General features: G+C 41.6%; 1 protein-coding gene across 1 annotated transcript in view; it reads left to right on the top strand.

Annotated features, from left to right (window-relative positions):
- LOC120980634 (sodium/calcium exchanger 1-like) overlaps positions 1-22,842 on the top strand; it is a 189,685-nt gene that overhangs the window by 2,798 nt on the left and 164,045 nt on the right. The window contains exon 2 of the mRNA XM_040409853.1: positions 14,600-16,353. Coding sequence (XP_040265787.1) covers positions 14,645-16,353 — 1,709 coding nt within the window. The 5' untranslated portion in view covers positions 14,600-14,644. The remainder of the gene's footprint in view (positions 1-14,599; positions 16,354-22,842) is intronic.

Genomic DNA, 22,842 nt, shown 5'->3' with positions numbered 1-22,842 from the left:
GCCGCTGACAGGTTCCCTTTAAAGTAGCCTAATGGCGCATAAGCAGGGGCGCAGCTATAGGGGGTGCAGAGGTAGCAGTTGCTGGCCCAGGAGCCAGATGGGCCTAAAGACCCTTGTGCCGCATCAGAAGACACCGGTATTATAGAAAGTGCTTGATGGTCAAGTTACACCTCTGGCTGGAGGGAAGGGGTTAGGTCAAGTATTTGGCATGGGGGAGGCAGTGTCGTTTCAATTTTTGCCTCAGGCAGCGCGAAAGCAATGTGCTTCCCTGCCCCTGGCCACAAAGCACTGAGGGAAGGGGGGCCCAAGCTGAACTCTTGCACTAGGGCCCATGAGCATTTAGCTACGCCCCTGCGCATAAGTGATACTATTTGGAGCCACTTTAATTTACAGCTAATCTCTAATATATTCCATCTACAGTAATCTCTTGTGGAACAACATGAGGGGGAGAGCATTATCAAGAATATTTTCTGTTCATGATTTTGGTAACCATGAAAGAGGATCCCTTCGGAGCTGGAAAACCTTTATGCTGATAGCATCTGCTTCTATTAGATAATATTTTCAGAAGACAGGTGTCATAAATGGAGCCTGTATAGTGCCGAAAGCAGTAGGGGAGAGCAGCAGACAAGAAATTGTGTTTTTTTTTTATTAAAGTGAACCTCCAGGCTCCCCCCTGCTTGCCTGCCTCAGTACATGTGTGACAATTACCTGATAATATATTTTGCTTCTCACTGGTGGTTTAGTATTCTGTACTTTATAATCATTCTGTGATTGCAGTAAATAAAATCATCTCTCACTGCACTGACTTCATGAGCCAGGGATAGACTTGTGTGTATCACAGGGCAGCAGCCTGAACCAATGATGGGGCAGGAGGTGTGTGTCAGACTACTTCAGACTCCCCTTAGGCACTGTAGCTAAGCTGTAGTATCATATCACTGATAGCAAGCAAGAACTGAAGAAAATAGTAAGTAATCATCCCGTATAGGTACTGAATACTGTACATATGATTTCTGAGCTCCTGACTGTACAGTTGCTTTAAGTAGACAGGTCTTACCAAAATGTATAGTTATATACTCTTTTCTGTAAGACAGCAGAGGTCAGGCTAAATGAAATAGGAATTCAACAGAAACGTGGTCTTTTGAACTATCAGAGAGATGTGTGTCATGGCGGCCCATGCCTGCTTTTGCTCCACTTTCATTGGCCAGCATGCATACTCTCCCGCTCTGGAGTCCCAGTGGCATCTCTCTCTTCCCATACCGTGGGTTTGGCCACTAGAGTAGCGTTGCTAGCATTCTCCTTTGTCTTAGCATCTAAGGTACTGAAGACACTTTCCTGTGGGAGGGGACCTGATCAATAGCCTCCAGTTTGATAGGTTCCTGCAAAAATGTACTGTTTATTTGTTTATCTGCCTGTGTACTGACTTTTGCCTGTTTCCTGGATTCAACACTTTGCTGACTGTCAAAAACTCTGCCTGATCTCCATTCTGACTCTAACCTTGGACTGTTTATCGAATCGCACAAACTCTACCTGCCCTAACTTCAGCCTGTCCCTGGCCATGGTTTCTCTTGATCCCATGATGCTTTGCACCAGTGTCCATTGACCTCCATGGGCAGCAGCCTATCAAATAGAGACTACTCCAAGAGTTAGTGCCTGGTTTCTCCCCTGTAGCCAAGTCTAGATCCCTGTATAGGAGATAAAGTGTGAGGACCAGGAGTCTGCCTGGATAGCACAAATTGGTTTAGTAGACGCAGAAGGTCTAAATCTGCTTTGTAACAACGTGTAAGGAGATCACTTTGGTGGAGTCGTTAAGATTGTGCATTTATCCTTTCTAGTGCCAAACCACTTACAGTGTTCTTAGATTTCTATTGTCTTATTAATACAGGTCTAAAGCCTATATTATAAGCCCAATTTTGCCATATAATTGCTAATGAGTGTTCACATGAACGCTCGTCAATGATCATCTGGCAATGTAATACCGCTGCCGATTGCCTGATGAACGATCATTGGGCATTCCAAATCTTTTGACATGTAAAAAAAATATTGTCACAACAATCGTCTACCACATTTGGCTGTGTAATACAGCCTTAATAGTGTTGTGTCAGAGATTCCTCATAATGAAGATCCCTAAATGGTGCCAAAATGGATCTATAAATCCGGTATCCCTTTGTTCTGAAGACCGATGATAGTTCAAGCTCTTGAACTCAGATGCAATCTTCTGACATGTATCTATGACCTCCCCACTGTAAATTCTCTGACTTGCTTTCTTGCCAGCTGACTACACCAAAACATGTATTCTGCAGTTCTGTCAGAAACTAGAAACGGAGACCCATGGCTGCAATGGGAAATCAGAATTTCCAGCAACCTGCATTATTACTGGATTGTGAATGAAGAGACTCTTGTAATAGCAATTTATTCCAGAATTACTATTTATACAGCAGCATAATCTATTACATGGTTTGACAACTGTATATGAAAATGTACAATTTCACTTCCAGTGTTTTGTTGTTATTTTTTGGGGAAGAAGATAAGATTCAAAGGTATATTGATTAATACAGTTATTTTATGAATTGCCTCCTAGTGAAATAAAAGCTAATATATTATACAATCCTAGAGTTCTGTTCTAATAGTGAGGCAATCCAACCAGTATCAGGATAGGCAGGGTGAGGTCTTCACATCTCAGTAGCAGAACAAGCAGCTGTTAAAACCTGAATAATGTATGGTTCCTGAATCTAGGGAACTGTGTGAACTTACCCTAGTGTGTCTGCACAATACTCCAGTGTGTCTGGGTTTCTGTGCCTACAGAATATATTAAACAATCCCGATGTGAAGAGACCAGCCCTGCTCCCTGTGCAGAGGGATTGTGTCAGCATACTTAGAGTGCATTATTCTAAGACACAGTGCTCTATGTAAAGTGCAGAATTAAGTGAGAGGATCTAAAAAGCTGGAACAGTTGCCTTTCCTGACACCCTTCATATAGACCTGGCCACCAAATGTTCACTCATGCTCCTAAAGGAATTAGGAAAAGTGTGTAACAGCCCCAGCTCCATAGAAGCATTGGTCTTCCTCTTTGTAAGGTGTCAAGGCTGCAGAGAAGTATGAGTTCAGCTCTCCTTAAAGGGACACTGACAGGCCCAAAAAGCATATTTAGGTATATATATGACAGTACAGGTCTTATAAAGTGTATTAAAATCATCTAAGTATCCCCCCTGTCCACCTTATAAATACAGTAAAATGAAGTTTTATAACCTGCTTGAATCGTGTTCAATCTGCCCAAGGGGCGGTGTTTCATCTCAACTTGCGCCCAGCCAGCGGCCCCCAACTGCAGTTTGAAGCGCCGCCCAGCTCATCAATATTCACTTCGCTGGGCGGCTACTCTGAAGCGCTGCTCTGAACTGTGCCCGGCGCATGCGCATAAAGCAGAGGCTGCATCGGCCTCTAAGAATCAGACTGTTCGCAGGCGCGATGCGATCCCGGCCAGTGAGGGTGCCTGGCGCATGCGCTGAAGATGGCCGGGGACACTAGTAGCCGCCCAGCGAAGTGAATATTGATGAGCTGGGCGGCGCTTCAAACGGCAGTTGTGGCGAGGCTGGCTGGGCGCAAGTTGAGATGAAACACCGCCCCTTGGGCAGATTGAACACGATTCAAGCAGGTTATAAAACTTCATTTTACTGTATTTATAAGGTGGACAGGGGGGATACTTAGATGATTCTAATACACTTTATAAGACCTGTAATGTCAAATATATACCTAAATATGCTTTTTGGGCCTGTCAGTGTCCCTTTAATGAGGGGTTCACAGAGAGTATTGGTTTATTGAAAAGCCATTTTCCATCACAGAACAGATCTTCTGTTTGGTAAAGAAGAAAGAGTTTAGTGATCATAGAAACATAGAATGTGTCGGCAGATAAGAACCATTTTGCCCATCTAGTCTGCCCAATATACTGAATACTATGGATAGCCCCTGGCCCTATCTTATATGAAGGATGGCCTTATGCCTATCCCATGCATGCTTAAACTCCTTCACTGTATTTGCAGCTGCCACTTCTGCAGGAAGGCTATTCCATGCATCCACTACTCTCTCAGTAAAGTAATACTTCCTGATATTACTTTTAAACCTTTGCCCCTCTAATTTAAAACTATGTCCTCTTGTAGCAGTTTTTCTTCTTTTAAATATTCTCTCTTTTACCTTGTTGATTCCTTTTATGTATTTAAAAGTTTCTATCATATCCCCTCTGTCTCGTCTTTCTTCCAAGCTATACATGTTAAGGTCCTTTAATCTTTCCTGGTAAGTTTTATCCTGCAATCCATGTACTAGTTTAGTAGCTCTTCTCTGAACTCTCTCCAAAGTATCAATATCCTTCTGGAGATATGGTCTCCAGTACTGAGCACAATACTCCAAATGAGGTCTCACTAGTGCTCTGTAGAGCGGCATGAGCACCTCCCTCTTTCTACTGGTAATTCCTCTCCCTATACACCCAAGCATTCTGCTATCATTTCCTGCTGCTCTATGACATTGTCTGCCCACCTTTAAGTCTTCTGAAATAATGACCCCTAAATCCCTTTCCTCAGATACTGAGGTTAGGACTGTATCACTGATTTTATATTACGCTCTTGGGTTTTTACGCCCCAGGTGCATTATCTTGCACTTATCAACATTAAATTTTAGTTGCCAGATTTTTGACCATTCCTCTAGTTTTCCTAAATCCTTTTCCATTTGGTGTATCCCTCCAGGAACATCAACCCTGTTACAAATCTTTGTGTCATCAGCAAAAAGACACACCTTACCATCGAGGCCTTCTGCAATTTCGCTGATACAGATATTAAACAATATGGGTCCCAGAACAGATCCCTGAGGTACCCCACTGGTAACAAGACCATGGTCTGAATATACTCCATTGACTACAACCCTCTGTTGTCTGTGCCTCAGCCACTGCCTAATCCATTCAGCAATATGGGAGTCCACGCACAAAGACTGCAATTTATTGATAAGCCTTCTATGTGGGACAGTATCAAAAGCCTTACTAAAGTCTAGATAAGCGATGTCTACTGCACCTCCAACATCTATCATTTTAGTCACCAAAAAATCAATAAGATTAGTTTGACATGATCTCCCTGAAATAAACCCATGCTGTTTTACATCTTTCAATTTATAGGATTTTAGATGTTCCACAATCCTCTCCTCAAGTATGGTTTCCATTAATTTCCCCACTATTGATGTCAGGCTTACTGGCCTATAGTTGCCCGATTCCTCCCTACTACCTTTCTTGTGAATGGGCACAATATTTGCTAATTTCCAATCTTCTGGGACGACTCCTGTTACCAGTGATTGGTTAAATAAATCTGTTAATGGTTTTGCTAGTTCACCGCTGAGCTCTTTTAATGGCTTTGGGTGTATCCCATCAGGCCCCTGTGACTTATTTGTATTAATTTTAGACAGCTGACTTAGAACCTCTTCCTCTGTAAAGACACATGCATCAAAAGATTCATTAGTCTTCACATTCTAGTTCAGCATTCTGAAAGTAGTTTTTAGATGATAATGGTTCAGTGGAGGTTTCATTAGGGTCTGCAGCAGAGTCTTCCATCACAGATCAGTCAAAAATGCAGGACAGAATAGTGCAGAATGCTATTATAGTCAATGGGGTCCATCAGGCGTCCTTCATAAGAAACATAGTGTTGGAGAGGTGAACCTAGACTAACAGATTCCTTGTAAAGAAGACCTTTTATCAGTAATGAAGAGCTATTAAATTAAAAAGCTCATTACATACAGTAGGACTTTGCTTTGACAGTGGACTCCCTTACTGCACAGGAAGCTTATATGGTATTTGCGTCCCACATAGGTTGCACAAAGACTTACTGGACACCAGTTGCCCCAATAGACCAAATTACGAAGCTAAAAAAGCTGTTAGTATTTTGTACAGTACTTGGACAGTCTCCATGTTCATTTCATGGGGAAGAAAATGGTGAAAGACTCTCTTAGGCACTGTGGGCAATCAGCTGAATGTAGATAGAATGCATCTAGAGAGTGGGTATAAACAACGCTAGCAAAATAGAGGTTAATGGAGTGGTTTATTTAGATGCGTTGGGAACTAATGACCTGTGTGGGTTTTACTTTTAATGTATGCGGGCTCAGGCTGAGTTTCATTGATTGGCCTTGTGGACAAAGGATATAGAGCTCTTATGGACATTCTGCTTACGTCAAGAATTTGATATCAGTTTAGCTATTTGTATAAAAGTGACATGGTGTCTACATATCAGTATTTTCCTGTTTCCAAGCAAGGAACTACGATGTTGTAGTCACTAAGATGTGCCTACATTTTGCATTAAAGAAAGAGTAAGGCATATAGCGAGCAGAATTTCTTGACATTTATTTTATGTTTTAGATGGTAAAAGTCACAGCAGAATCCAAAGACAATTGCAGCTGTAAAGTCACCTGTGCTATTCCACATACACAGTAACTGCTTAGGGGATTCCTCCAGTATGTCATTGTCAGAAATAAGATGTCAGATATATTGCTGCCATGAGAGGAGGGATTTTCTCCATCTGTCATTGTGATAACCTAGACACTGTCGATTTCCTCGAGAGCAGCCTGTGACCATTCAGCATGTACCCCACTCAGTAAGTGTAAGAAGTGCAATGTTTATCCTCCGTTTATCAGGAATTGCACAGTACAAATTGTCAGTGAAAATTAACCTGGGGCTGCACTGTGATCTTGGCCACGAAAAGTATGATGTGACCAAGATCGCTGTGTGGCAAGACAGCCATAGAAATAAATGGGGTTCTGCCTGCTGCCACTACTGTGACAACCCTGCCACAACCCTGCTCAATTGTATGGCGATCTGAGGTCACAGTCGCGAGTCGTGCTTTGACCTCATGCATGTCTATTGCTGCACTACTTACTACACAGTGATTCTTGGTTGCATGATGAGTGTTGCAGCCAAGATTGTCATGTAGCTCCAGCCTTAATGCTTTCCCCATTTTACTACCAGGTGGAAATATGCGCCAAAGCCAGTTTCATAAAGAGCAAAAGGAAAAGTGAAGCTCAGTTGGTGGATTTTAATACATGTCTGTTAATAGTTGTGGATACCCCAACAGACATGTGATATTTAAAACTAGCTGTAGATGTGACAATTTGCCTCGTGACACGCCATTGATCCTTGGATTTATTTTCATTACAATTTCGAAATCAGGGATGGTTTTACCCCCTAATATGGGGCACTTGGCATCTGCATCATGGGTGTTTTTGGCTTCCTATGGATCAACACTAAAGGCTTAAAGGTTGGATTTGATGGACTTTTTATTTTTTCAATCTTATTAACTATGTAGCAAAAATCATGTACAATATTTGTTTTGTGTAAATACAATTAAAGTTAAACTTCTCCAAAATACCACCTCTTTAAAGGGCATCTGTCAGCAGATTTGTACCTATGACACTGGCTGACCTGTCACATGTGCGCTTGGCAGCTGAAGGCATCTGTGTTGGTCCCATGTTCATATGTGTCCACATTGCTGAGACAAATTAGGTTTTAATATATGCAAATGATCCTCAAGGAGCAACAGGGGCGTTGCCATTACACCTAAAGGCTCTGCTCTCTTTTCACCTGCAGCGCTCTCTGCACTTTAATTGACAGGGCCAGGCAGTGTAAACATCATCACACCTGGACCTGTCAATCAAAGAGCAGAGGGCACGGCAGTTGTAGAGAGAGCTCAGCATCTAGGCGTAATAACTTTGGGCAGAGTACTATAGAGAAGGAGGATCTGTGCATATTGATATATATTTTGTTAGAAAAGATTTAGTATAATTAGTATTTTAGACAATTTAATTATTGCTCTTTCTATGCTTTGGAGTCCAGTGGACGGTTCTACTTTGTGATTGACAGCTATATACAACTGTATACATAGTCATGCAAGGAAGCTGTCAATCACTTATAGTTTTGCCCACTTATCTCCTAAGCATACACAAAGAGCAGAGATTTAGGGCTCATGCACAAGTCTGTTGGCGTTTTTGCAGTCCACAAATTGCGGATCCGAAAAACATGGATACCGGCTGTATGTGTCCTGCATTTTGCGGAATGGAATGTCCTGCCCTCTATAGAACAGTCTTATCCTTGTCTATAAAACGAATAAGAATAGGACATATTCTATTTTTTTTGTGGGGCCGCGGAACGGACATACGGATGCGCTCAGCACACAGGTTTGCTGTACACATGTTTTGAAGCCCCATTGAAGTGGAACGGGTCCGCATCTGTTCCGCAAAAAATGCGGACCAAAACCACGGTCTTGTGCATGAGCCCTTATACTGAATCTTTTCTAACAATACTATACATCTCTCTGCTCAGCTCCTCCTGCTCTATAACATGCTGCCTGCAGAACAGACACTATGTTCAATGTGACAGGTTCCCTATAAGTAGACCACCCCTTTATCAAGACCAGATTTCTTGTACAGCTTTTTAGTTTCATCATATTCTATGCATACAGGTCATTTTCTTTAAGAAGTCCTTTTGGGTGGTATATTTGACTGTACGTGTAATCATTTCAATCGTTAGGAGAATTTCTTGGACTTGTTTCGTGTTGTTTGATCATTAACCCCTTCATGACTCTGCCATTTTTCACCTTAAGGACCAGGCCATTTTTTGCAAATCTGACGTGTGTCACTTTATGTGGTGATAATTTTAAAACGCTTTGACTTATCCAAGCCATTCTGAGATTTTTTTTCTCGTCACATATTGTACTTCATGCCAGTGGTAAATTTAAATAAAAATATTTCATTTTTATTTATAAAAAAATACGAAATTTACAAAATTTGGAAAAATTAGCAATTTTAATTTTTTTTAATTCTCTGCTTTTAAGGGCTCATGCACACGACCGTTTGGCGTTTTCAGTGTTTTGTGGGCCGTTTTTAATGGATCAGTTTTTGTTTCCGGTTCAGTTCCGTTTTTCCATTCCGTTTTTCCGTATGACATATACAGTATACAGTAATTACATAGGAAAAATTGGGCTAGGCATAACATTTTTCAATAGATGGTTCCGCAAAAATGGAACGGATACAGAAGACATACGGAGTACATTGCGTATGTGTTGCATTTTTTTTGCGGACTCATTTACTTGAATGGAGCCACGAAACGTGATTTGCGGGCAATAATAGGACATGCTCTATCTTTCAACGGAACGGAAAAACGGAAATACGGAAACGGAATGCATACGGTGACACTTCAGGTTTTTTTGCTGAACCATTGAACTGAATGGTTCAGTATAAGTAACGCATACTGAACTAAAAAAACGGGGAGTATACTGAACGCAAAAAACGTTTGTGTGCATGAGCCCTAAAACAGATAGTGATACCTCCTAAAATAGTTATTACTTTACATTTCCCATATGTGTACTTTGATCATTTTGTAAATGACATTTTCTTTTTTTGGGACGTTAGAAGGCTTAGAAATTTAGAAGTAAATCTTAAAATTTTTAAGAAAATTTCCAAAACCCAATTTTTAAGGACCAGTTCTGGTCTGAAGTCACTTTGTGGGGCTTTCATAAAAGAAACCACCCATAAATGGCCCAATTTTAGAAACTACACCCCTCAAGGTATTCAAAGCTGATTTTACAAACTTTGTTAACCCTTTGGGTGTTCCACAAGAATTAAAAGAAAAATGGAGATGAAATTTCAGAATTTTTGGCAGATTTTCCATTTTAAATTCAATATTTATTACCCTGATTCTGTAGTTTACAGAAACACCTCATGTGGTTATAAACTGCTGTATGGGCACACGGCAGGGCACAGAAGGAAAGGAACGCCATATGGTTCTTGGAGGGCAGATTTCACTGGGATAATTTAAAGTTGCCATGTCACATTTGAAGAACCCCTGATGCACCCCTAGAGTAGAAACTCCAAAAAAGTGACCCCATTTTGCAAATTATGAGATATGGCGGCAGTTTTGTTGCTATTTTAGGGTACATATGATTTTTGGTTGCTCTATATTACACTTTTTGTGAGGTAAGGTAATAAAAAAATAGCTGTTTTGGCACCGTTTTTATTTTTATTTTTTTACAATGTTCATCTGACAGGTTAGATCATGTACTATTTTTATAGAGCAGTTTGCTACGGACATGACAATGCCAAATATGACTACTTGTTTTTTTTGGGGGGGGGGGGGGTGACTGTCTTATGTAGGCGCTAAAATTTTGCGGTATGAGATGACGGTTTTATTGGCACTATTTCGGGATGCGTATGACTTTTTGATCGTTTGGTATTACACTTTTTGTGATGTAAGGTGACAAAAAATTGCTTTTTTGATACCTTGACACCGTTTTTATATTAATTTTTTTTACGGTGTTCACCTGAGGGGTTAGGTCCTGTGATATTTTAATAGACCTGGTTGTTAAGGACACGGCGATACCTAATACATCTACTTTTTAATTTTTTTTCACTTTTAACACAATAAAAGCATTTTTGAAACAAAAAAAATCATGTTTTAGTGTCTCCATATTCTGAGAGCCATAGTTTTTTTACTTTTTGACTGATTGTTTTATGTAGGGGCTCATATTTTGCGGGATGAGGTGACGGTTTGATTGGTACTATTTTGGGGGGCATCCGCCTTTTTGATCTCTTGGTGTTGAACTCTAGTGTTGAGCGCGAATATTCGAATTGCGAATTTTTTTCTCGAATATCGCAATTTCGAGATTTCGCGAATATTTAGAATATCGTTCTATATATTCGCGAAATCGAATATTCTTTTTTTTTCTTTTTTTTTTTTATTATATTTTTCTCTTTCCCACTTCCCTAAAGTTGTTCTTACCTGTCCTTTGGATTCCTGGCTTCCTGGCTGCTCCAGTCAGTGGCGTTTTCAACTTACTGCTATATTCCATATTAGCTAAATTACAATCTAATCTATATGCGTATTTTACGAAATTTCGCAATAGTCGCAATTGCGATGCGAGTAATATAACACGAAATATTCGCATGAAGATTTCAACTTAGCACTGCTATACTCCATATTCTAGCCTAATATGGAATATAGCTGTGCTAAGTTAGCACTGCTATATTCCATATTAGGCTAGAATATGGAGTATAGCAGTGCTAAGTTGAAATCTTCATGCAAATATTTCGTGTTATATTAGTCGCATCGCAATTTCGACTTTTTCAAATGTTCTTAATATTGCTCTAACTTCGTCTTTTAGAAATTTCGTAATATTGCTCTAACTTCGTCTCTTAGAATATTACGAATATTCTAAAAGACGAAGTTAGAGCAATATTACGAAATTTCGTAAAATACACATATAGATTGTAATTTAGCTAATATAGTGCTATAATCCCTTTTTTTTCCTGTAATTTTTTTTTGCCTCTTCTGAACTTAAGTTTTGTAAAATATGTACACTATTAAAAATTATTACTATAGCAGTATATTAGCTTAAATACAATCTATGTGTATTTTACGAAATTTCGTAATATTGCTCTAACTTCGTCTTTTAGAATATTACGAATATTCTAAAAGACGAAGTTAGAGCAATATTAAGAACATTTGCAAAAGTCGAAATTGCGATGCGAGTAATATAACACGAAATAGTCGCATGAAGATTTCAACTTAGCACAGCTATATTCCATATTAGGCTAGAATATGGAATATAGCAGTGCTAAGTTTAAATCTTCACGCGACTATTTCGTGTTATATTACTCGCATCGCAATTTCGACTTTTGCAAATGTTCTTAATATTGCTCTAACTTCGTCTTTTAGAATATTCGTAATATTCTAAGCGACGAAGTTAGAGCAATATTACGAAATTTCGTAAAATACACATATTAGCCTAGCCATAGTCATTAGCATAGGAACGTTGCCTTATACTATCAAGATAAATTTTCGCAATATGCGAAAAAATAATTTCGCGATAATTGGAATAATTGCGAATATTCGATTTCGACGAATATAACACGAATATTCATGCGAATATTCGCGAAATATCGCGAAATCGAATATGGCACCTCCCGCTCATCACTATTGAACTCTTTGTGATGTAAATGGTTCTTTTAGCACAGTTTTTATTGAATTTTTTCTACGGCATTCAGGTGAAGGGGTGGATCATGTGATTCTTTTATAGAGGCGGTTGTTACGGACGTGGAAATACCCAATGTCTGTTTTCCTTATTTTTATTTTTTTTTCACAATTTTCTGTGTTTTATTTTGTAAATTTTTATATATTTTTTTTTTATGTTTTTTTTTTTATTATGAAAAACACCATTTTTTTGCCTCACTATAGGACTTCAACTTCTGGGGTCTGATCCCCTCTGCAATGCATTACAATACAACCTGTATTGTAATGCATTGGCTGTCAGCTTTTAGGCCCCTTGCAGACGAGCATGTCTGGATGCGTTGCAAATGCGTTTAGTGAAAAATGCGTTATTTTGTAGGCAAAGTCATTCAATTTTGCCTGCGATTGCGTTCATTTGCTCAGTTTTTATTGTGTTTTGATGCGTTTTGCACGCGCGTGATAAAAAACTGAATGTATACAAACCACATTTCTTAGCAACCATCCGTGAAAATCCGCACTTGCTTGCGGATTTGATGCGATTTTCATGCAGCTCCATTCACTTCTATGGGGTCAGCGTTGCGTGAAAATTGCAGAATATAGAATATGCACAAGTGATGCGTGAAAACCACATGTACAGAGCCCAATTAAATTAAATGGGTCCGGATTCAGTGCGGGCGCAATGCGTTCGCATCACGCATTGCACCCGCGCGGAATACTCGCACGTGTGAAAGTGGCCTTATGCTGACAGCCTGCCTGTGAGACCCAACCTAAGGGCTGGATCTCACAGGCTTCCATAGAAGGCAATCTCCGATGCCTATGGAAGGCATTGGGCTGTCTTCTCTGCCATTGGGTCCCTGCCACTGCAGCGCAGGGACCCGATGGAGATGCGAAGGGTACCCGTACCCTCCGCAAACCTTTTGCATGCCGCGGTCAGCTTTGACAGCGGCATACAAGGAATTAATACGCCGGCATCTGTGTCTTCACCGATGCCGGCGTATGCAGCAGGGACCCGGCTGTCAGTGACTGCAGGGTCCCTGCTGCTAATCGGGCAGGCGCAGCTCTTGCACCTGCCCGATCGGCCCGCCATACATGTACGTCACTGGTCCTTAAGTCACGTCCAGCTGTGACGTACATGTACGGCAAGGGTCCTTAAGGGGTTAAAGGGTTGTGTGAGATCATAAAAGCATTGCAGCTTGCTATTTCCAACAACAGCACCACCCTTTTTGATGGGCTATCCTGTTTTGCAATTCGCCTTTATTAACTGGAATATAGCCCAGCTGCAATACTAATCACAGATTATGAATAGATGTGGCACTGTTTATGTAAGGAAGCAGCCATATTTTTTAAATCTCATACAACATTTTTAATTGCATGATCATTTGGATTTGCCTGTGCCTTAATAAAGTTTGTCTACAATATCACAACATATAAGGGTTTCTGTTGATCTGCAGGTAAGGCCTCATGCACACGGCCGAGAGCGGTCCGTGGTAACACGGCCTGGATTCCTGTTGAGAGCAGGAGCGCACGGCGTCATTGGTTGCTATGACGCTGTGCGCTTCATGCCGCCGCTGCACTACAGTAATACACTCGTATAGTGTATTACTGTAGTGCAGCGGCGGCATGAAGCGCACGGCGTCATAGCAACCAATGACGCCGTGCGCTCCTGCTCTCAACAGGAATCCAGGCCGTGTTACCACGGAGCGCTCTCGGCCGTGTGCATGAGGCCTAAATCTAAGGCTACTTTCACATCTGTGCTCTTGCTATCCAGCTTTAAAATCCGGCATTGGATCTCAAAACCAAAAGCAAAACACTTCTGTTAGAATAATACAACCGGCTACATCCGTTATGAACGGCTCCAGTTGTATTATATCGAAAGTGAAGAAACTCGTGTCCGAAAAAACTGGATAAAGCACCTTACATGGTTTTTGGTGCCAGAACCGGCTTCTTCAGTTTTCCATGCCATACACAAAAATGCTGCTTGCATCGGCTTTGTGTGCATTCTGGTGCACTTTGTTCCGGTTAGTTCAGTTTTGTCCCCATTGACAATGAATGAGGACGAAACTGAAGTGTTGTGCTGCAGTTTTGAGAGCCTGTGCTGGATCTTAAAACTGGACTGTACAACTCAGATGTGAAAGTAGCCTAATCAGGGGCGTAGCTATAGGGGGTGCAGAGGTAGCAGTTGCTACCGGGCCCAGGAGCCTGAGGGGGCCCAAAGACCCTTGTGCCACCTTAGAACACACTGGTATTATAGAAAGTGCATGCTGATCAAGTTACGCCTCTGGCTGGAGGGAAGAGGTTAGGTCAAGAGTTTGGCATGGGGGGGGGGGGTTGTTTAAATCTTTGTCTAAGGCGGCACAAAGGCTATGTGCTTCGCTGCCCCTGGTCACAAAGCACTGAGGGAAGGGAGGGGGACGGGGGGTCCAAGCTGAACTCTTGTACCAGGGCCCATAAGCATTTAGCTACGCCCCTGAGCCTAATGAGTTTTCATAACTGTCTATCAACTTTTTAATGAAAAGACAGATAGATTAAAGATAAGTACCTTATTTATGTTAGTCACTAACCATTTTTTTTTGTTTGTTTTAGGTGATCCGACTTTTCCCGAACCCTCTCTTCCCTTCTTTCTCCACCATGTATTTATTTCTTTTTACCCTCCTGCTCTTCCCTTCAAAACTTGGTGCTTCTACTCCATCTTCAAATGACTCTACTTGTGGACCAAGTCAAAATGAATTGTGCACAGATGGCGTCCTACTGCCTGCATGGCTACCACATCCTCCATCCACTGGAGATCGTGCAGCAAGAGCTATTGTTTACTTTGTTGCACTTGTCTACATGTTCTTGGGAATGTCTATCATAGCTGACCGCTTTATGGCATCCATTGAGGTAATTACTTCACAAGAACGTCGAATCACATTTAGAAGGCCGAATGGAGAGGTGACAGTGACAAGTGTACGCCTCTGGAATGAAACTGTTTCAAACCTTACACTGATGGCACTGGGCTCATCAGCTCCAGAGATTTTGCTTTCCATCATTGAAGTAGTTGGAAGAGGCTTTGAAGCAGGTGACATGGGCCCCAGCACTATCGTTGGCTCAGCTGCTTTTAACATGTTTGTGATTATTGGCATTTGTGTTGCGGTCGTCCCTGACGGTGAAAGTCGCCGCATCCGCCATCCACGTGTATTTGCAGTGACTGCATTTTGGAGTGTCTTTGCTTATGTTTGGCTTTTTCTGATCTTATCCTGGTCATCTCCTGGAGTAGTGGAGGTGTGGGAAGCACTACTGACATTCTTCTTTTTCCCAGTATGTGTCCTACAGGCCTGGCTGGCAGACAGACGTTTGTTATTTTATCGCTACTCAGGACGAAGGGAAGGTCGAGCAAAGTATAGAGCTGGCAAAAGCCGAGGTGTTTTGGTCGGTGCAGAAGATGCAGGTTGTCAAGAGGATGTAGGAGAAATGAGGATGGCTGGTGATGAAAGAGGCATAGATTTGGAAGAGGAAGAGGAAGAAGAACGAAGAGATATGGCCAGAGTATTTAAAGACATGCGTCAACGTTATCCTGGAAAAGACATGGAACAATTGATGGAGTTAGCAAATTACCAGGCCCTTGTCCAACAGCAAAAAAGCAGGGCGTTTTATAGGATCCAGGCTACTAGGATGATGATTGGTGCTGGGAATGTACTAAAGAAACATGCAGCAGATCAGGCAAGAAGGGCTTTGACAGATGGTGGTAACAGAGATGGAGAGGGGGATGGTAGAGGAGAGGAAGGGGAACCCTGGACAGAGGTAGAATTTGAACACACTCACTACCAATGCTTTGAAAATTGTGGAACCGTCAGCGTGTGGGTGTTGTGTAAGAGAGCAGAGGGTGAAGGGACAGTCCAGGTAGACTATAGGACTGAGGATGGAACAGCCAATGCTGGATCAGATTATGAGCTGGCAGAAGGAACTCTTACTTTCCAGCCTGCAGAAAGCAAGAAGGAGATTCGGCTCGGCATCATTGATGATGATGTTTTTGAGGAAGATGAACATTTCTATGTGCAACTAAACAACCCACGCAGGGCGCGAGGTGTGAGAGATGGTCCAGGGCGCATAAGGTTGGGGACAGGGAGGAGAGCCACAGTGACTATATTTGATGATGATCATGCAGGTATCTTTAGCTTTGAGTCAGGCAGCATGAGAGTGAGTGAAAGTGTAGGTACCATGCGGGCAAAAGTGGTAAGGGGGTCAGGTGCAAGGGGAAAAGTTGTAATACCTTATAGAACCAGTGAGGGTAGTGCAAAGGCTGGAGAAGACTACCTAGCAGTTGGTGGGAAAGTGGAGTTCCAGAATGATGAGACCACGTGAGTATTGAAATGCTATATTTTATTAATATGAATCAGTACTGAAATTCTTCATTTGAATTGGACTATGAGTTATTTCAAATTAGTCAGATCCTGCACTGCTGGCAATAAATTAATATACTGAAGCCCATTCCTCAGTTTTCATAAAACATATAATAAGTGCAATGTTTTATATTTTAGTGGACCCTGTAAGCCTTAAAAGGGTTCTCTAGCTTCAGCAAATGGCATTTATCATGTAGACAAGGTAAATACAAGGCACTTACTAATGTATTGTGATTGTCCATATTGCTTCCTTTGCTGGCTTGATTCATTTTTCCATCACATTATACGCTGCTAGTTTCCAGGGGTTATGCCCACCACTGCAGCGCAGATATGAGGTGGCTGGGATGGGAGCTGCTGTGCGTGTGTGCCTAGGAACTGTCCCTCTGTGCCGGCCACCAGAGAGGCCGGTGCTTTTTCCCATAGAGTGCAAGCATAGTGCAAGCATGGCCACCACTGCTGGATTGCAGGGTGGTCATAACCATGGAAATGAAAAGGGTATAATGTGACGGAAAAATGTATCAAGCCAGCAAAGGAGGCAATATGGACAATCTTTGTCTACATGATAAATGCCATTTCCTGAGACAGCCCCCTTCATGCTCAACATCATAGATTTACATCATAGTGAGCACCTGCAAAAGGGTTTGGGCCCTGTGCAAATGCAAAGGATCTGGAAAAACTCTGATTCTCATGATTTACTGTAACTCTTGTAATGCATGATCAACCACGATGGAAGCATCAATCAGGGAAGGGGGCTGACTGCTTTAAGGCACAACCCTGGATCTTAAAAGGGCCCCTCCCCCCAGTTGGAGTTGAGGCACTTTAAAAGGCATCTGTCAGCAGATTTGTACTTATGAAACTGGCTGACCTGTTACATGTGCGCTTGGCAGCTGACCAACCTTCTGTGTTGATCCCATAATCATATTTGCCTGCATTGCTAAGAAAAATTATGTTTTAATATGTGCAAATGAGTCTCTAGGAGAGAGGGCACAGCAGTTGCAGAGAGAGCAGAGCCTCTAGGTGTAATGGCAATGTCCCCATTGCTCCTAGAGGCTCATTTGCATATTTTAAAGCATTTTTCTCTGCAATGCAGGCACATGGGACCAACACAGATACCTTTAGCTGCCAAGTGCACAAGTCAGCAGGTCAGCCAATTTCATACTTACAAATCTGCTGACAGATGCCAATTAACATAAGAGAAAATACATATTAAGGGGGGCAATTTTGCATCCATATTATGGCAGCAAGTTGTGGCCATGATGGAATTCATTCAGTAGTTATGTGACTTTTTTCCCCCCTATATGGAAACATTGTAGCCATGAAGCCCTAACCTAAAAAGATTCCCACCCCATATGCCAAATGGTCATAGAGTAGTAAATCAGAGGTCAGAGGAATAATCCAAGTTTCATATTCACATATAGGAACAGACCTGTCAATCATGCTGAGTTTGGCAGGTAGAAGGCAGAGGAGAGTCTCCCAGACAACACTTTTTCCCATGCCCATCTATTTTTGGGGAAGATTTATTAACCCCTTAGGGACCGGGCTCATTTTCACCTTAAGGACCAGGCCATTTTTTGCAAATCTGACTAGTGTCACTTTAAGTGGTGATAACTTTAAAACGCTTTGACTTATCCAGGCCATTCTGAGATTGTTTTTTCGTCACATATTGTACTTCATGACACTGGTAAAATGAAGTCAAAGAAAAAAAAAATTATTTACAAAAAAATACCAAATTTACCAAAAATTTGTAAAATAAATTGCAAATTTTCAAGTTTCAATTTCTCTACTTCTATAATACATAGTAATACCTCCAAAAATAGTTATTACTTTACATTCCCCATATGTCTACTTCATGTTTGGATCATTTTGGGAATGATATTTTATTTTTCTGGGGATGTTGCAAGGCTTAGAAGTTTAGAAGCAAATCTTGAAATTTTTCAGAAATGTTCAAAAACCCAATTTTTAGGGACCAGTTCAGGTCTGAAGTCACTTTGCGAGGCTTACATAATAGAAACCACCCAAAAATGACCCCATACTATAAACTACACCCCTCAAGGTATTCAAAACTGATTTTACAAACTTTGTTAACCCTTTAGGTGTTTCACAAGAATTAATGGAAAATAGAGATACAATTTCAAAATTTCACTTTTTTGGCAGATTTTCCATTTTAATATTTTTTTTACTTTTACAAAGCAAGAGTTAACAGCCAAACAAAACTCAATATTTATGGCCCTGATTCTGTAGTTTACAGAAACACCCCATATGTGGTCGGAAACTACTGTACGGGCACACGGCAGGGCGCAGAAGGAAAGGAATGCCATACGGTTTTTGAAAGGCAGATTTTGCTGGACTGCTTTTTTTGGACACCATGTCCCATTTGAAGCCCCCCTGATGCACCCCTAGAGTAGAAACTCCATAAAAGTGACCCCATCTAAGAAACTAAACCCCTCAAGGTATTCAAAACAGATTTCACAAACATCGTTAACCCTTTAGGTGTTCCACAAGAGTTATTGGCAAATAGAGATGAAATTTCAGAATTTCAATTTTTTGGCAAATTTTCCATTTTGACACCATGTCCCATTTGAAGCCCCCCTGATGCACCCCTAGAGTAGAAACTCCAAAAAAGTGACCCCATTTTAGAAACTACGGGATAGGGTGGCAGTATTGTTGGTACTAGTTTAGGGTACATATGATTTTTGGTTGCTCTATATTACACTTTTTGTGAGGCAAGGTAACAAGAAATAGCTGTTTTGGCACTGTTTTTATTTTTTGTTATTTACAACATTCATCTGACAGGTTAGATCATGTGATATTTTTATAGACCAGGTTGTCACGGATGCGGCGATACCTAATATGTATACTTGTTTTTATTTATGTAAGTTTTACACAATAATATCATTTTTGAAACAAAAAAAAATCATGTTTTAGTGTCTCCATATTCTGAGAGCCATAGTTTTTTCAGTTTTTGGGCGATTATCTTAGGTAGGGTCTCATTTTTTGCGGAATGAGATGAGGGTTTGATTGGTACTATTTTGGGGTGCATATGACTTTTTGATCGCTTGCTATTACACTTTTTGTGATGTAAGGTGACAAAAAATGGTTTATTTAGCACAGTTTTTATTTTTTACGGTGTTCATCTGAGGGGTTAGGTCATGTGATATTTTTATAGAGCCGGTCGATATGGACGCGGCGATACCTAATTTGTATACTTTTTTTTATTTATGTAAGTTTTACACAATAACAGCTTTTTTAAAACAAAAGAAATGATGTTTTAGTGTCTCCATATTCTGAGCCATAGTTTTTAAATTTTTTGGGCGATTGTCTCAGGTAGGGGCTCATATTTTGCAGGATGAGGTGACGGTTAGATTGGTACTATTTTGGTGGGCAAACGCCTTTTTGATTGCTTGCTGTTGTACTTTTTGTGGTGTTAGGTGACAAAAAAATGGTTTATTTAGCACAGTTTTTATTTTTTACAGTGTTCATCTAAGGGGTTAGGTCATGTGATATGTTTATAGAGCTGGTTGATACGGACGCGGCGATACGGAATATGTATACTTTTTTTCCCCCCTATTTTTTACCAATTTTATTAACTTTATTTGGGAAAAATTACGTTTTTGTTTATTTTTACTTGAAACTTTTAGTTTTTTGGGGGGATAACTTTATTTTTTCAACTTTTTTTTTCACTTTTTTTTGTCCCACTTTGTGACTTGAACTTTTGGGGGTCTAATCCTTTACAATGCATTCCAATACTTCTGTATTGGAATGCATTGGCTGTATGAGTAATTCAGTTAGTATTACTCATACAGCTTCCGGCCTATGAGATCCAGGGGGTTAGATCTCACCTTCCATGCCTTCCATGCCATCGGGTCCCCCCTACAGCCGCATGGGGACCCGATGGCACCGCCGATCACCGCCGCAAACCTCAGGTAAAGCCGCAAACCGCAGGGCTGAATTGACCTGCGGTTTGTGGCGATCGCCGACACGGGGGAGTCATGGGACCCCCCCGCGTATTTAGCCAAGGTGCCTGCTCAATGACCGGGCGGCGGTGAACGGAAATACACATGACGTACCGGTACATCATGTGTCCTTAAGTACCAGGACAACATGCCGTACCGGTACGTCATGTGTCCTGAAGAGGTTAATACTCACTGGCAAAAATTGAGCCATAATTCTGATGCAGTTACCTTAGAAAATCAGCCTCTGAAAAAAATATCTGAAAAGCTTTGGTTTGTAGAGTAAAATGTAGTTTATTTATTGTAATGAGGTATCCTGTCGGAATTTCATGCTGCCTGTGGTTAGGGCAACATGAATCTGCAGACAGGTTTTCTTTTTTACAATTAGAAGATAATTCAAAAGTGACAAACAATATGGCTGCTCTTCCTGATGTTTCTTTATCAAAACGTGATGCTGCAACAAAATAAACAGGCAAAAAATTCTGTAAGTAGAAGAAACACAATTACCAAAGTTTGGTTACTGATCCTCATTCTCCTTTACTAATATCAACTGTAAATGAGGTATTAAAATGCCGCAGAGAAAGCTACAGTTGTAAATACAAAGAAGTTAAAAGGATAGATATGGCATTATAGGTATTGATGGATAGGTAATCAATATCACATATAAGATTAGGGGGCGTCCGACACCTGGCACCAGAACTGATCAACTATTTGCATCAGCTGCCAGCTAGGAAATGAACACAGAGAAGTACGTACAACATTGTTTATTTTGTGGCCATGCTGGATTACTGTGGCTCAGCTCCTAATTAAATACGTTTTCCGGTTACACAAAAAAACCACCAGCAGTTAACTTTCGTGCTTTATATAAGTCAAATGATGAAATTCTGAGTACATTTTGACTCCTACAGCATAATTGCGACCTGTGACCCGCACCCTGTGTTTACATCCCAGCACAAGACTCACGGGGAATGTCTATAGCATCAGGTCTCTGCCTCTCCTTCCCCTCCTAGATCGAATGTCACATTTCCAAGCAGGGTCAGCAGCCTCCTTAGTATTCACTTCCATGCAGGTAATACTAATGAAGTTGTGTTGTATATGGGTTGGGGGAGGGGCCATCTTCCAGCCCATAGACTTTTACTAAAGAAATTATTGAACAGGTCTTCATCAAGATTCGAACCCCAGACCTTCTGTATGTCAAGCAGAAGAGTCACCATTACATTACAGACCTATTCTGTTGTTAGGGGATGAATTTTCTGTGCTGAACCCGGACATACCCATATTTTCACCCAGGCAGCCAGCCTAATGTTAGCATCGGAGCATCTCATTTGCCCTGCACTGAATCGCGCAGGGCAAGGGCATTTTCAGGGGATCCAGTGACGTTACTGGCACTGATGGGCGGGCTTTAGCGCTGCCCTAGCCTGTAAAACGTCTAGGGCAGCGCTAAAGCTGCCCCATCAGAGCAGGTGATGTCACCAAACACACTGCTGGGCCGAAGCCTCCGCTTAGCAGTGTGTTATGGTAAATAAAAAAGCCCTTGCCCTGCGCAATCCTGCGCAGGGCAAGGGAGAGCGTCAGAGCATAAAATGCTCCGATGCTAACATCAGGGGGGCCAGAGGGGTGAAATTCTGGGTATGTCCGGGTTCAGCTCTGAACCTGGACAACCCCGTTGAAAAAGCTATTTTCTTCATAGGCATAACACTAAATAAATAGCATATTACTGAAATTAAAGGAAAAAAATTGCTCCATCTACCAATCACCATAAATATGTTCACTATATTGTACTGCTTATTATGATTACAGGGATACCAGATACTGTTTTATGTTATTTCATACTAAGGCCTCATGCACACGACCGTTGTGTGCATCCGTGGCCGTTGTGCCGTTTTCTTTTCGCGGACCTATTGACTTTCAATGGGTCCGTGGAAAAATAGGAAAATGCACCGTTTTGCAGCCGAGACCGTGATCCGTGTATCCTGTCCATCAAAAAAATATGACCTGTCCTATTTTTTTGACGGACAACGGTTCACGGACCCATTCAAGTCAATGGGTCCGTGAAAGAACACGGATGCACACAAGATTGGCATCCGTGTCCGTGATCCGTGGCCGTAGGTTACTTTCATACAGACGGATCCGAAGATCCGTCTGCATAAAAGCTTTTTCAGAGCTGAGTTTTCACTTCGTGAAAACTCAGATCCGACAGTATATTCTAACACAGAGGCGTTCCCATGGTGATTGGGACGCTTCAGGTTAGAATATACTAAAAGAACTGTGTACATGACTGCCCCCTGCTGCCTGGCAGGTGCTGCCAGGCAGCAGGGGGCAGGCCCCCCCCCTGTAGTTAACACATTGGTGGCCAGTGCAGCCGCCCCCCCCCCTCCCTCCCCTGTAGTTAACTCATTGGTGGCCAGTCGGCCCCCCTCCCTCCCCTGTAGTTAACTCTTTGTTGTCCAGTGCGGCTGGCCCCCCCTCCCTCCCCTGTAGTTAACTCGTTGGTGGC

Source organism: Bufo bufo, chromosome 10 (genome assembly GCF_905171765.1).
Source record: "Bufo bufo chromosome 10, aBufBuf1.1, whole genome shotgun sequence".
NCBI lineage: Eukaryota > Metazoa > Chordata > Amphibia > Anura > Bufonidae > Bufo > Bufo bufo.
The sequence above is the reverse complement of the archived record's forward strand: the minus strand, read 5'-3'. Positions and strand labels throughout refer to the sequence as shown.